Source organism: Meriones unguiculatus, chromosome 7 (genome assembly GCF_030254825.1).
Source record: "Meriones unguiculatus strain TT.TT164.6M chromosome 7, Bangor_MerUng_6.1, whole genome shotgun sequence".
Classification (NCBI taxonomy): Eukaryota; Metazoa; Chordata; class Mammalia; order Rodentia; family Muridae; genus Meriones; species Meriones unguiculatus.
In genome coordinates, this window is record NC_083355.1 from 584,805 (window position 1) to 601,556 (window position 16,752).

At 37.6% G+C, this 16,752-nt stretch overlaps 1 protein-coding gene across 1 annotated transcript; it reads left to right on the top strand.

The window, feature by feature from the left end:
* Positions 1 to 878: 878 nt before the first annotated feature.
* LOC110542676 (olfactory receptor 6C6-like) lies at positions 879 to 1,838 on the top strand. The gene has a single exon (XM_021629217.2). It carries the CDS (start codon positions 882 to 884, stop codon positions 1,836 to 1,838), a length of 957 nt encoding a protein of 318 aa, XP_021484892.1. The 5' UTR covers positions 879 to 881.
* The last annotated feature ends 14,914 nt before the right edge of the window (positions 1,839 to 16,752 follow it).

Here is a 16,752-nt window from a genome sequence, read left to right on the forward strand (position 1 = left end):
CCAGATATAATAGTTCATATGTCTTCTTAATTCTACTGAACAATTTAAAAGTTTAATTGGGAAAATTGCTTTCTTAATTTGCTTATAGTGTACAGAACATATTTTAGAAGCTTTAAGATTATTCTAATTATTTACACATGAATTTTATTTGCAATGCTTATATGAACATAAACATGATAAAAGGATATATGAGGGATTAATATTGAATAAGATATTTTAGAAATGTAAGGTATTTTCTCTTCATATATGTCATGAGACAAAAAACAGTAGTGGGCAATCATACTAAAGACAGGGTTTTTATGTGAGTTGATTTAACCAATAACTCAGTTTACAGCTTTTGTTCCACCAAATTAGAATACATTTTACAATATTAAGGTATTTAAAATTTTGAAATTTTTTCTTTTTTTAGAGATCTATATGTGAACCCTTAAATCATTAGTTCTAGGGTTACTAAGGATACAAGAACCTCCTATAAATATTGTATCATTTTTATTTTATAAGAATTTATAAACATTTAATTTTAAAATTTTGAAATGAAATATAAAAAAATTGAAAATCTGAAATATGAGTACTTGTCCAATCCACATAAAGTATTAGAAAGATGGCCTTGGAGGAACATACTGAGGAGCTATAGTTCAAGTGATGGGCAGGCTTCCTGTAAGTTTGTACAGGCAAAGAAACAAGTTGGAAAGGCAAAGGACTTGCACAGGGAATAAACTCCAAGATGATATTTTAAAATAGTCTTACACTCTTTAAACTTCTCAAAATAGAATTTTCTAGGAAGAGAAAGGAACAACTTTTAAAATTAGCTTTCTGTTTTGTTGTTGTTTTTGCTTTTTTTTTTTTTTTCTTAGACTTGATAGAACAAGAAAAAAAGAAAAATGAAGAACCAGTCAGCAGAGATTGTGTTCATTTTGCTGGGACTGACCGATGACCCTCAGCTGCAAATCCTGATTTTCCTGTTTCTGTTTTTCAATTACACCTTGAGCGTGATGGGGAACTTAGTGATCATCCTCCTCACCCTGCTGGATCCTCACCTCAAGACTCCAATGTACTTCTTCCTCCGGAATTTCTCCTTCTTGGAAATTGCATTCACAACTGCCTGCATTCCACGGTTCTTAATGAGCATTCTCACAGGAGACAGAACAATTTCCTACAATGCTTGTGTAGCTCAATTGTTCTTTTTTTTCCTATTACTAATCACAGAGTTCTACCTCCTGGCTGCCATGTCCTATGATCGCTATGTTGCCATCTGCAGACCACTGCACTACCCCATTATTATGAACAGCAAAGTGTGCCATCTGCTAGTTATCAGCTCCTGGGTGACTGGGTTCTTATCCATCTTCCCCCCTTTGATGTTGGGACTGAAGCTGGAATTCTGTGCTTCAAAAACTGTTGATCACTTTCTATGTGACACTTCTCCTGTCCTGCAGCTGTCTTGCACAGACACACGTTTAATAGAATGGATGGCTTTTGTCATAGCTGTAATGACACTTGTCATCACCTTGATCTTAGTGATCCTCTCCTACACACTCATCATCAAAACCATCTTAAAGTTCCCTTCAGCTCAACAACGGAGAAAGGCCTTTTCCACCTGCTCCTCCCACATGGTTGTGGTCTCCATAACGTATGGAAGTTGTATCTTCATGTATGTTAAAACATCAGCCAAGGAGAGGGTGACTTTAAATAAAGGTGTGGCTGTGCTCAACACTTCTGTGGCCCCTTTGCTAAACCCTTTTATCTACACCCTAAGGAACCAGCAGGTGAAGGATGCTTTCAAGCAGGTGCTTCATAGACTGTGTTCTCAAAACAGTGAATTAAGATTTAGGTATAAATAGCAAGCTGTTGGGACATGACTGAAAAAAAAAAGAAAATTATTGTCAAATATATCTACAATGGCCCATGATATTATTCTGCTTTACTTCTTAAATCATAGTAAGTATTCTAATTGCTCTATGTTCATTTTTCAGGGTAGATATTCTGAAATTCTAGTTTTCTTTAGTCCACAATGTACAATTCTATCTTCTTGGAAATGTCTTTTCTCATATGTAAAAGGTTCATTTACTAAATGTATTGTACAAGTAAATATTCTTAGGCAGTCTGAGTTAATTCTATATGTGTATTAATTGCAAAGCATTTTATTTGTAGCTTATTATTTTGCATTGCTAAAATGTAGACAAGCACAGAGCATGAAATTAATCTGTAATGTAATGGATGTTGTCATGGAAAATACCTGAGTTGATCTAAACATTAAGTTAGTCTTGTAGAAGGAGGCATCCACATGATGAACCTTGTGAGATAAATAAAGAAAATAAGATTGACAGGCACAGTGGTGAGAAGTGAGAAGCATGGAAATGAATAGATGTTTCTCCTCTAGATTTATAATAACTAAAAATTAGTTTTCAGAATGATTAGGCAATTTTGCCAATAGTATCAATGCAAAAATAATACAGCTTGATTGTCAAAAAATTAAAGATCTTATATTCTAGAGCCAAATTTTAGTGATCATGGCCTAGAAACAGGTTTATCTTACATATAGTCCCATACTCCTATTCAAAACAGTCTTATAAAGTATTTTCTTTTAGTAACAGAACAAAGAAAATCATAAATCATGATATTTCTTAAATATATTGGTGAAAGCATTAGGAAAGTGAGCTACAGAAAGGTAGGCAGTTTTTCCTACAGGCTTCAAATATTATCTAATAACTGTCTTAGCTTTTGGTTACAGAAGCTATTGATCTATTAAATTAATTGATCCAAAAGGTTTTTTTTCTGTTGTTTTTTAATTTTTTCATTTGGTTTTCCAAGATGGTTTCTTTGTGTAGGCTTGGTTGTCCTGGAATCGCTTTGTAGACCAGGTTGGCCTCAAACTCACAGAGATCTGCCTTCCTCTGCCTCCCTAAGTGCTGGGATTATATGTATGTGCCACTGTGCCCAGTTGAATTTTTAACTATTTTCATCCTTTTATTGAAATAAGGTATCTTTCTCACATAAAACATTCTGATTACAGTTTCCCTCTTCCTACTCCTCCCATTTTCTACACATCTTCCTTCCTATCCACATCCACCCCCATTCTGTCTCATTAGAAAACAAATAGGCTTCCAAAGGGTAATAATAAATATAATAAGATAAAATAAAAACTAACACACAAGAACAGGACAAAACAACAACAGCAAACAACAAAAACAGTAGAAAAAGTGTCCAAGAAAAAAATTGCAAGAAACAGATATAGATGCAGAGACCTAGTCATTCAAACACTCAGGAATCCCATAAAAAACAAAATAAAATAAAAATAAACAAAAACAAAAACCACTAAGCTGGAAGCCATATGCATGTCAAAAGATTTCCTTTTTATCTAGTAGTCACAGGATTCTATTTCTGACACAGAAGTGGGCAAGAAATTTCTCTTCATGGGGTTAAGATATCAGAGATAAGGTAGTTAGCATCTATATCTGCAGAATTTCAACCTTCCCACGTCACTGAATTTCTAATCTGTCTATCATCCTTTAGGCACACAGCTTCTTTCCAGGAATTCTCATTGACAGTAAAAATAGTTTGACTCCAGGCTCTGATGTTAATTACACTTATTTCTTCATAGTTATGAATCTCAGAACTGAAAATAATTGTGAAAAGAGAAAACACATAATTTTATACCTCTGATTAAAGAAATTTTTTATTTGTAAATTGAAATTTTCTAAATAATTCAGCTTCTGTTATTTTCACAAAATTACTGATATATCTGTCACATAAAACAGCATACAATTATCAACATGGATAGCTGCAGCCATGAATCATCTGAAGGAATGGGCGGGCATGGGAGTGTTAGCAGGCCTTCTGGTGTTGGTCTCCTTGGTTTGCCTGTGGTATATATGCAAGATTAGAGTCTCACAACAGTGTGATGCAGCCATGATCATTCAGGCCTTTACAGCCATTGAAGCAGGACATTCTCCCCAAGCATGGTTGGATACCATAAAAAGCTAAAATGATACGCTCAGGATGCGAGGCTAAGCACTGCACTCAGGGTCAGCCGCTTTGGACCCAGAGAAGAGCATGTCTGATTGCATGCGGGTTGATGCCCCAGGTCCCGCCTCTGAGAAAAAGGTATCGGACGGTCTGATGCTCTTTGGGTGGATGACACCTAAATGAACATCTGTACAAAGTCCCAATTTATTTCTAATATCAGAGATCAGACCTCTACTCTTGCCTGATGCGTCTAAAACAAAAAGGGGGAACTGTAGAGAGCTGCGGAATGCTATGCCTTAAAGATGGAGCTGGTTTCCGCCTTCCACCTTCCCGATGGTGAGTGCTCTCTGTCACGAACAACTCCACATTTGGCTAAGGCTGAGGATCTGGCTTGCTTCCATGTATGTGGACCTATCTGCATTGTCCCCGTGGCACGCCTGGGTTGGCTACTCAGAGGCTATTTAAGCTGTGGGCTGGCTTTCCCCGGGGTCCGAGGATTGTTCAATGTTCCTGAATAAACTGCATTGAAAAAAAAAAAAAAAAAAAAAAAAACAGCATACAATTATTTTACTCTAAACACACTAGAAAAACATTCATACAAAAGAAACTACAAGAAACATGATAGTTTGAATATTTTCCTTAATCTTTTTCTTCTACCATTATAATTTTTAATGTGCATACACAAAGTAATAGCTTTTATTATGTCATTCTTATACATATGTGTAATTATAGTTTTTCATAATTAATCTCTACACTGCTCACCCATGCTCTTCCAAGTCTCCCTCATCTTCACAAATAGTCAGTTCTTTGTCTTAGTTAGGGTTTCTATTTCTTTAATAAGAACACCATGACCAAAATGCAAGGACGGGGGGCAGGTATTTTACTTCTGTTTCCACAGCACTAATCATCAGTGAAGAAAGTCAGGACAGGAACTCAAACAGGACAGGATCCTGGAGGAAGGAGTTGGTAGAGAAGCCATGGAGAGATGGCCTTTCTTGCTTGTTTCCAATTGCTTTCTCAGCCTCATTTCTGATAAAACCCAAGACCACCAACCCAGGGATGGCACCACCCAAAATGGGCTGGCCACTCCCACATTGATCACTAATTGAGGAAATGCCTTCCAGCTGGATCTCATGGAGGCATTTCCTCAACTAAGGCTCCTTCCTTTCTGATGACTCCAACCTAGTTACGTTTGGTTTTGGGAGGTAGAGAAGAGACACTTCATATCCAGAGTGATGAACTAATATGACATCCATGGAGAGTTTTCATGGTTTGAGAATCATCTACATTTGTGATAAGATTATTAGCACTCAGGCATTACTGAAAATCACTGCCATTTCCCATTTATATCACTTGCACTCCCAGCAGGGGTGTTGACACACAAAACCGTTGTGCCTAGATCGTGATACCCCAAAAGACCACCAGGAGTAGAGTCTGTTGCAAAACACAAGAGGGTTTATTCAGTACAAGCTCTTGCCCAAGTTGTAAGCACCCTGTTGAAGCAGGAGGAAATGTGGACCCTAGGTCTCAGGGAACAGGGTTGTTAAAGGGCAAAACCTCTACTGGAGAGTTCCCAAGCCTTCGTGTCACATGATTGAGTAAGGGAGGTTGATTTTTGAAATGATTGATCTACTTTAGGTGTCAAGATGGTCCTGGCCCAGCCACCTGGAGTATATCTGATCATGAGCAACGCCCGGAATGTCCTGTTATGTGCTGATTTGGCTATTGCTAGGGAGGGGGAGCAATTAACACATCTTGTGGTTTTTCTTAGAAGGAGGACTACATGATATGGTCACAAGCTAGGGGCTGTTTGAGTGTGGAACTAGGGCCCACCTGGGTGGGTTGCCAGACAAGAGTATCTCTCAAGTGTAAGCCTGATTACTGTCTGCAGCAGGGCGGGTCTGACTCATCTTGCCCACTCCTTTGTCTAAATATCAGGACAGAGTTACATTCAAAGCAAAGCAAAAGGAAACTCCAACAGTCCAGTGTCTGGGATCTGCTCAGGACCTTCTGGACTCCTCCAAAGACTGAGGTTACTTCTCATGTTCTCTCCTCTGTAGCACACTCAGCTTGTCTTCTAGGCTCAGCCTGGCTCCACTCCACTGCTGCTGCTGCTGCTGCTGCTGTGTGTGTCTATGTGCTTGAACTCTGCCCAAATTTTGGCTATGGGATACTCAGTTAATAAATAAAGAAATAAATTTAAAAAGTCAAAGCCAGAGTGCAGGGAATCTTAAGAAAGAAGGGGGAAGATAGAAAGACCTGGAAGGGACAGGGGCTCCTCAAGAAGAGCAACAGAACCAAAACATCTGGGCCCAGGGATCTTTTAGACTGATACTCCAACAAAGACCATGCTTGGATATAAACTAGAACCCCTGCTCAGATGTAGCTCATGGCAGCTCAGTATCTAGGAGGGTTCCCTAGTAAGGGGAAACAGGAACTGTCTCTGACATGAACTCAATGGCTGGCTCTTTGATCACCTCTCCCTGATGGGGGAGCAGCCTTGCCAGGCCACAGAGGAGGACAATGCAACCAGTCCTGAAGAGACCTGATAGGCTAGGGTCAGATGGAGTGGGAGGAGGACCTCCCCTATCAGTGGACTTGGAGAGGGGAATGGAATGAGATGAGGGAGGGTGGGTGGAATTGGGAGGGAAGAATGGGGAGAGCCATAGCTGGGATATAATGTGAATAAACTATAATTAATATTAATTTTTTTAAAATAGTCAAAGCCTATTTGATGTTTTATATGGTTTTGAAAAATTCACTTCTATGATTTTACTTAAATTTTTTTCTGTGGTCTTGACATGAATTCTTTCAACATTTTCTTTGCCTATCTTTGTACATTTTTATTTTTATTTTTTCTAAATAGCCTACATGCTCCATTCCATGATTTCTTTTGTTTTTCTTTAATTGATTGACCAAATTTCTTTATTTCAGTTTTATTTGTGTGTTGACAAATAATTTTAATATGCAGACTAGAAAGAAACACTACATAGACTATAGATATCATTTACTTTTTTATATTAAATTTTTATTTTTATATCAGTTACAGTTTATTTACTTTGTGTCCAGCTTTAGCCCCCTCCTTCATTTCCTCCTAATCCCACTCTCCCTCCCTCATCTCCTCCCTGCCCCTCTTTAAATCCACTGATAGGGGAGGTCCTCCTCCCCTTCCATCTGACCCTAGCTTATCAGGTCTCTTCAGGACAGGGACTGTCTCTGACATGAACTCAATGGCTGGCTCTTTGATCACCTCCCCCTTCTCTGTGACCTCAATGTCCTCCTCTGTGGCCTACCAAGGCTGCTCCTCCTTTGGGGCAGGGGGGGTCAAAGAGGCAACCATTGAGTTCCTGTCAGAAACTGACCCTGTTCCTCTTACTAGGGTATCCACTTGGATTCTGAGCTGCCATGGATGTTTTAAGGCCTAATTTTCTCTCTTTCATCTCACTCATACTGTTAGAGAGTATTTCTTCTGAACTTCTTACTAGACTGATTGAAATATTCAAGTTCTATTTCAGTTTTGCTTTTTATTCAGTAGCTTTTTTGTTTGTTGAATTCTAGTATCATTTTTAATTGTCTTTTTTATTTCATATGTTGTGCTCTTTTAGTCTTCATTCCAGTGCTTATTTATGTTTGCTTTTTGTTCTTGAATATATTTATAATTGCTTCAAATTTATCATTTTTAATGCTATTTATTCTAGCCTTTTTTGTGGACCATTACTGTGAGAGTAACACATTTTAGAGAAGGAGTGTTGTATATATTTTTAATTGTTTGTGTTTTTACAACAGGGTGTGAGTTTCAGAAGCTAGGTTCTTGGTTGTGTCTTTTGGTATAGGTTCCATTTTGTTGAATGGGTGTTTGCATCTATTTGTTGTAACTTTAGCTTGACAGGTTGAAATAAAATGGAAGGTACTTCAAGCTGTACTCAGAGGCCACTGAATACCTCCTGGGTACTGGGGCACACAGCTCCAACCTCTGGCCTCCTGACACCTTGGAGCCATGGAAACAGCCTTCAACACCACTCCAAAGCTTAACCTGTCACCTGAAATCAATGAAAAGACAAGGCTGCCCACTGTCTCCATATCTCTTCACTATAATACTTGAAGTCCTAGCCAGAGAAATAAGAGAACTAAAGGAGATCAAGGGGATACACATTGAAAAAGAAGAAGTCAATGAATTAATTTGCAGATGTTATGATATTATTATACATGAGTGACCCCACAAAATTCTACCAGGGAACTCCTACAGCTGATAATCACCTCCAGCAAGTGGCTAGATAAAAAAGAACTAAAAAAAAATCTGAAGACTTCTTGTATACAAAAGACAAAAGGGCTGAGAAAGAAATTAGGGAAACAACACCCATCAAAATAGCCACAAAAAAGCAAAAGTGTCTTGCTGTAACTCTAATCAAGCAAGTAAAAGACTTGTATAAAAAAATTTCAAGTCTCTGAAGAAATAAATTAAAGTACATAACAGAAAATGGAGATCTCTCATTCTAATGGATCAGTATTTTGCATAGTAAAAATGACCATGATACCAAAAGCAATCTACAGACTCAGTGCAGTTCCCATCAAAATGCAGACACAATTCTTTACAGACTTGGAAAGAAAAATTCTCAACTTCATATGAAAAAACAAACAACAAAAACCCCAAGAAAATCTAACACAATCCTGTGCAATAAAAGATCTTCTGGAGGTATCTCCATACCTGATATCAAGTTGTACTATAGAGCAACAATAAAAAATGCATGGTATTGGCCAAAAAAGCAGACTGGTGGATCAATGGAATCAAATCAAAGACCCAGAAATAAACTCACACACCAATGGACACCTGATTTTTGACATAGATGCCAAAACCACTCAACAGAAAAAAAAAAGATAGCATCTTCAACAAATAGTGCTCATCTAACTGTAGAAAATGTCTACATGTAGAAAAATGTAAATGTAAATGGACCCATATCTATCATTCTGCACAAAAGTAAAGTCCAAGTCGATCAATAACTCAACATAAAACCAGACACACTAAATCTGTTGGAAGAAAAAATGAGGAAGAGCCTTGGCCTCATTGGCACAGGAGATAACTTCCTGAACAGAACACCAACAGCATAGGCTCTAAGATCAACAATTAATAAATGAGACCTCATGAAACTGAAAAACTTCTGTCAAGCAAAGGACACTGTCATCAGAACATCTATAGTAGGGTGTGTGCTTTTCCTCCTGGACCCGGTATCCCAGAATAGTGACTCATAAACCTCAAAAAATGACAGCCTACAGATTGGGAAAGAATCTTCACCAACCCTATATCCTAGCCACAGGATTATCATCATGGATTGCTGCAGCCATGAATCATCTGAAGGAATGGGCGGGCATGGGAGCGTTAGCAGGCCTTCTAGTGTTGGTCTCCTTGGTTTGCCTGTGGTATATATGCAAGATTAGAGTCTCACAACAGTGTAATGCAGCCATGATCATTCAGGCCTTTACAGCCATTGAAGCAGGACAGTCTCCCCAAGCATGGTTGGCTACCATAAAAAGCTAAAATGTTATGCTCAGGATGCAAGGCTAAGCACTGCACTCAGGGTCAGCCGCTTTCGACCCAGAGAAGAGCAAGTCTGATTGCATGCGGGTTGATGCCCCAGGTCCCGCCTCTGAGAAAAAGGTATCGGATGGGCCTGATGCTCTTTGGGTGGATGACACCTAAATGAACATTGGTACAAAGTCCCAATTTATTTCTAATATCAGAGATCAGACCTCTGCTCTTTCCTGATGCATCTAAAACAAAAAGGGGGAACTGTAGAGAGCTGCGGAATGCCGGACCTTAAAGATGGAGCTGGTTTCCGCCTTCCACCTTCCCGATGGTGAGTGCTCTCTGTCACAAACAACTCCACGTTTGGCTAAGGCTGAGGATCTGGCTTGCTTCCATGTATGTGGACCTATCTGCATTGCCCATGTGGCACTCTAGGGTTGGCTACCCAGAGGCTATTTAAGCTGTGGGCTGGCTTTCCCTAGGGTCAGAAGATTGTTCAAGGTTCCTGAATAAACTGCATTGGAAAAAAAAATTAACATTGTCAAATAAATAAATAAATAAATAAATAAATAAAATAGAAAAAAAGAAAAAAATGATGTAAATTAAGTACTTGTTTATGAAAAATAAACCAATTTATTTTTTTCAAAAATAATTTTTCATACATTTTCATTCCTCTCCACCAACTCCTCTTAGATCCTCCCCACCTGCTTTTCCTACCTCGATCACTGCCAATACCAAGTGGTCAATCCTGAAACCATACATACAAGTACCATTATATATCCCTACAGGCACTGAAAAATTCAATTAAAGCAATTCTGTTTTAGAGATATATTTGTGACTGGCCATCCTACTGTCTCACTCTGTCAGGATTTTAGAGAACAGCCTCTTCTGGCTTTTTAAGATCCTTTTATGGGGAGAGACAAAATATTAACAGTTGTAATTGTGTTTACAGGGGTGAGAGAAATGGCTGTTAATGATTGTTAGAAAAAATGCAATGTAAGAAAATAAGGACACACATAGTGTAAATGAAGTCAAATACAAAAGAAGCACATTGAATTAGATAACCAGAAAAAGATGAAAAATCTTCCAGTATATAGATTAGATCTGATAGATCATAGACCTGATGTTGTGGAAATAGCTACATTGTCAAAAGCAAACTACTGATCAACACAATCTCTCTCAAAATAACATTCTCCATAGAATTAGGAAAAAAAAATAACAACTCCAAATTAAAACATGAAAGAGCCCAAAATATGATAGAGCAGGGACTCTGGGGTTCCAACCCTCATCAATTGCTCTATAAAATTCTATGTATATATGCGTGCAATTGCATTTAGAATTACACTAAATATAATACATGCATCCAGTATTCTAGTAACAGATATTTACATGGTATCTTGTCTTTTGTTGGTAGAAGACGATGTTTTTTGTGTGTACTTATGGTTTTCTACATATGGATATAATTACACAAAACATCCTACACACAAGAATTCCAAGGTAGGACTATACACATTGTAAGTACTGATGGACTTTGACTCATACAAAATATCTCTTTCTGTATCTCTTCTGGAATATTCTGGTTAAAAATACTGTTCTTCAAATCTGGGTTGATTTTTAAAAGGAATGATTCTCCAGCCATGGATATTCTTCAGTTCCCTGCTGTAACTGAAACTGAGAGTTTTTCTTGACGTAAAAGTCACCAACACTTCTACTTTTCCACAGAAAGTTCAGATCTTAAAAGAAAAGTAAATTAGAACAGTGTGGAGAGCCAAGACTCAGACGCCACTAGGTGGCGCTGACATCTCGCCCTCAAAACTGTAAACCTCCAGGGCGCATGCGTCGATTGCGTAAGCATGCTAAGAATTGCGTAAGCACGCCGGGTAAGAGTGAGCAGCCAATCAGGGTATTCACACGTCACTCAGGTGCGACCCGGGCTTATATAAACAGCGCCACATCGGGGGCTCTCTCTCTCCTCTCCTTTCATCGCGTGACTAATAAAGGTTTTGTTGCGGAAGAATTCCTGTGGTCACATGCGTTTCTGCCGGCGAAACGCTCACGCGGCTATGAGTCTCAGTATCTCCTTCTATACCCTGGTGGGTAGGGTCTTTCAGAGGTCCTCTGTGGAAGGTTCTTGTCCTGTTGCTTGTCTTCTCCTACTTCCAATGTCTATCCTGTTTGCTCTTTTGAGTGAGGATTAAGCCTCTTCCCTAGGGTCCTCCTTGCTGTTCAGCTTCTTTAGAACTATAGATTTTAGTATGTTTATCCTATAAGTCTACTTTCCACTTATAAGTGAGTATATACCATATGTGTCTTTCATCTTCTGGGGTTACCTCACTCAGGATAATCTTTTCTAGTTCCAAACATTTACCTGTAAATTTCATGATTTCTTTCTTTTTAATTTCTCAGTAGTATTCCATTGTGTAAGTGTACCACACTTTCTGTATCTATTTCTCCACTGAGGCACATCTAGTTATTTCCAGATTCTCGCTATTACAAATAAAGCTGCTATGAACATTTGCTATGTACATATGGAATGGTGTGGATGACACACTAAATCTGTTAGAAGAAAAAGGGGGAAGAGCCTTGACTTCACAGGCACAGGAGACAACATCCTGAACAGAACACCAATAGAACAGGCTCTAAGATCAAAAATTAATAAATGGGACCACATTAAACTTAAAATCTTTTGTAAAGCAAATAAAACTGTCATCAGAACAAAATGACAGCCTACAGACTGGGAAAAGACCTTCACCAACCCTACATCGGACAGAGGGCTAGTACCCAGAATATATAGAGAACTCAAGAAGTTAAACAGCAACAAATCAATTAATCCAATTAAAAATGGGATACAGAACTAAACAGAGAATTCTCAACCGAGAAATATCAAATGGCAAAGAAACACTTAAAGAAATGCTCAACATCTTTAATCATCAGGGAAATGCAAATCAAAACGACCCTGAGATTTCACCTCACACCAATCAGAATGTCTAAGATCAAAAACTCAAGTGAAAACACATGCTGGAGAGGATGTGGAGAAATAGGGACCCTCCTCCATTGATGGTGGGAAAGTACAACCACTTTAGAAATCGATCTGGCACTTCCCCAGAAAATTAGGAATAGTGCTACCTCAAGATCCAGTTACACCAGTCCTGGCTATTCTTAATAATGAAATATTTTATATTTTGATTTTATGGAAGTATAATTGCTTTAATAAGCATAAATATTTTCTTCTGTTACTAATGAAACAGTAGCTACATGGAATATATTAAATATCTACAACAAATGTTTTTTTTGAGCTCTGTATTATCTAGCTAATTCTTCACTTATTGAATGGAATATTCTTATTTTACATATAATTTGAGTATCATGATATTTTTATTTCCTAGATTTGCTGAAATCATGTATTATATCTGGTTTATGTATATTCCATGTTTATATGCATGTGTTGTTGTTGTTGTTGAAGAGGGATCTAACAACTATAAGCTAGAGGATTGGGATAAAGGCTGTCCAATGTTACCTTCTGGGAAAATCAAAGTCATTGCAGTCATAAAACTGTAGATGAATGTGCACAAGAATGAGTTCATTGGCAGTCAGACATGGGTGGAGAATGGGCTCAGGAGGCCCTATCACTCACTACTGAAATATTTCTTTTTGGTAGATTTAGGGATAAGGGACATCATTGCCTTCAATTTTTACCCTGATTAGTGATAATTCTAATCTAGTCACATACATACTGGTTAAACTAATGGGTCACAAATCAAAACTAAACATCATGGATCTTAAAAATGAACTGGTAGGGATGATTGGGTTTGATAGGGATAGGACAGACATTAAAGAGAGAATCATAGAGTATAATCAGATTGTCCTATATACATATATAAGATTATGAAATGACAAAAGTAATAAAAAATAAAAAAGAGACTAATGGGTCAGGTATCTGGCCCAATGAGCAAAAGTATTAATGATGTAACACTGGTAACCTAATTTTGATTCTTGGGATCCACATCAAAAGCTGGATCTAAGCTGGATCTTGTGGTGCATAGCATGCGTAGCACAAGACTGGAAGCAAAGACAGAAAGCAAAGAAGCAGAAACGAGAAAGACCCTGCTCACTCATCATTTGTTCTCAGCAGTTCATGGGACCACTCTGCATCAGGAGTACTCACTGAAGATTTCTGATTAAGGCTACTAGCATTAGTGTATGGGTATTAATGCAAATATATAAAAACTAGCTCAACACTGTGTTGATTTGTTAGCAACAGCATTTATTTCCGCACTAGGGTCTAGGATTTCCCTGCCATAGTATCTTGACAAGGTTTGCAGCATGGATTCCCTACCATAGATGGGGTCTCAAACCTAACACAAAAACAGTTATCCCTAAGAGTAGTGAAGTGGTCACACCTTGCCTGGAAAATTGGTCTTATAGGTAATCAGATTCGTTAATACCTTTCTTTCCCTGGTCTGTACGGCATCATGCAGGACAAAGAAAGCTAATTCATATGATATACTCTAACTTTAGTATGCAACCAAAAGGAATGACAAATGTATGTTTCCTGTGTGGTACTCTGGGACTCTCATTACCAAAACCTCATTATATATATATAATATATATATATATATATTTCTGGCACTAGTGTTTTCATGTAGCTTCTGGGATCAAAAACCCAAGTGATAACACATGCTGTAGAGGATGATGTGAAAGGGGAACTCACATCCATTGCTGGTGGGAGGGCAAACTTGTACAACCAGTGTGGAAATCAATCTAGTGCTTTCTCAGAAAATAAAGAATAGTGCTTCTTCAAGATCCAGCTATACCACTCCTGGGTATATATCTAAAAGATACTAAACCATACAACACGAACATTTGCCCAACTACATTCATAGCAGCTTTATTCATAATGGTGAGAATCTGGAATCAACGTAGATGTCTCTCAACTGAAAAAAAAATGGATACAGAAATTGTGGTACATTTGCACAATGGAATACTACTCAGCAATTAAAAACAAGGTAACCATGAAATTTGCAGGCAAATGGTGGGAACTAGAAAAGATCATCCTGAGTGAGATAATCCAGAAGCAGAAAGACACAGGATAGACATCGGAAGTAGGAGAAGACAGGGAACAAGACAGGAGCCTTCCACAGACGACATCTGAAAGACTCAGACCACCAGGCATCGAAGGAGATACTGAGACTCATAGCCAAATTTTGGGCAGAGTACTGGAATCCTTATGGAAGAAGATGGAGATAGAAAGATCTGGAGGGTACAGGAGCTTCACAAGGAGAGCAACGGAGCCAAAAGCCATAGCCCAGAGGTTTCTGCAGAGACTGATACTCCAACCAAGGACCATGCAAGCAAGCCAGCAAGCAAGACAGGTGACTTGGAGTTGGTGGATCATTAGATAGAAAAGATTTGAGAAGCGTAGGGAAAATGAAAACCATGATTACACTATATTGTGTGAAAAAAAATTAAAATTAAAATTGAAAAATAAAATAAACAAGCAAGAGAGTGTGAGAAATAGTCTTCCCCCACTAGTACCAAATGGCCATGCAATACCAAATGGTCATCTCTGAAAACATATATACAAGTAATATTATACAGACTGGACAAATTATATTTATGTACTTAGGAATATAGAAACGTATATTCTTAAATACATATATAAATACGTATGTATATATAACAACAACTAATAAAAAGGGGCCATAATTTGTAAAAGAACAAGTAAGGGTATGTGGCTGGTTTGGAGAGAGGAAGCAGAGGGGCAAACCATGTTCTCAAAAACTGAAAAGAATGATTCTAAAATTAAATAAAAACTACACAAAATAAGCAATTAAAAACTCCTATTCATGTTCTTCTTTAATGTTTTAAACAGCATTTGCTAAATTCCTGTACAATATTATTGGACCTTAAAAAACAACACAACATTGGCCTAACAGTACATTGATGGCCTCCTCAAAGAAGTTTGTCCTAATGTGTTGACACACAAATTATAACATTAATTCATTGTCATTGAAAAAATGAGTGAACAGAGAAAAGAAGCATAAAGTATAAGGAGCATTAATGTAATCAAAAATTCTTAAAGGTAGGCAAATTTTAAACTATGTGAAAAATCAGCATGATTTCCCTCTTTTTATTACAATTTATTCACTTTGTATCCCAGCTGTAGGTCCCTCTCTCATCCCTCCAAATCCTTCCCTCCTTCCCTCTTCTCCTCTCATGCCCCTTCCCCAGTCCACTGATAGGGGAGGTCCCTCTCCCCTTCTATCTGACCTTAGCCTATCAGGTCTCATCAGGATTGATTTTCTTTTTTATGAGTGTCCTCACTCTGTTTCACCAGCCACTGTTCCCCAAGCTTCTTTTTGCAGTTCTGATACTAATGCATTGTGTTTGATACTCCCTTGTGTTTTGTCTACATTCCTGTGCTGGCAATTTTGATTCACTGAATTGATCCCTTGAGCCAATTACAGAGCAAATAGATAAAACTTTATGTACTCCATGCAGTATAAAATATATTAACAACCATGGTTATTTTAAAATAACTTCTGAAACTGTTTCTATTTCTACCTTCATTCTTTATTGTTTCTTGGCACTCAAAGGAATAAACCAATTTTGGATAAAATGAGGAAACATAGATGAAAATATTTACAGTGAATCCCAAACTAGTACCTAGGGGAAGGAATTTTTAAAGAAATAGCAATGGATGTTGCAGCCATTCTTCTCACAGTTCTGAGACACTGTGGAAATCACAGGTAATATACTGTCAAGACTGAGAACTTGTTCATTTTAATTTAAAGGGAGTACACATAAGGGAGTCTACAGTTTATTGGTATGTAACTTAAATATATCTCCATGAAGTATTATTTATTACTTTTCTAACATTTCTGTGAAATTTATCCTTTCAATTCACTGTTTGCATCTCTATTAGCATTATTCATAATAGATCAGTTTATATTTCATTTTCAAAAACACTTATAGATGTGAGTGTTAGTATTTATGAAATTACTAAATGTGACTTGATACTCTTTCTTTCCTTTAGTTATCATATATATATGTATATATGTGCATATATATATACAACTATTAATGCTGAAAATTGAGCCTGTCCATTATTATTGAAATGAATTTATGCACTCTATTGGTATTTTCCTGGAAAGAATCACATAAATAGCTGTGAAAACAATAAAAGGATAATTTAGTAAAAATAAGCCTAGTCACTCAGTAAGTTCTCATGAGTCTGCTAAATAAAGTATTCTCAAAAGAATACTTGT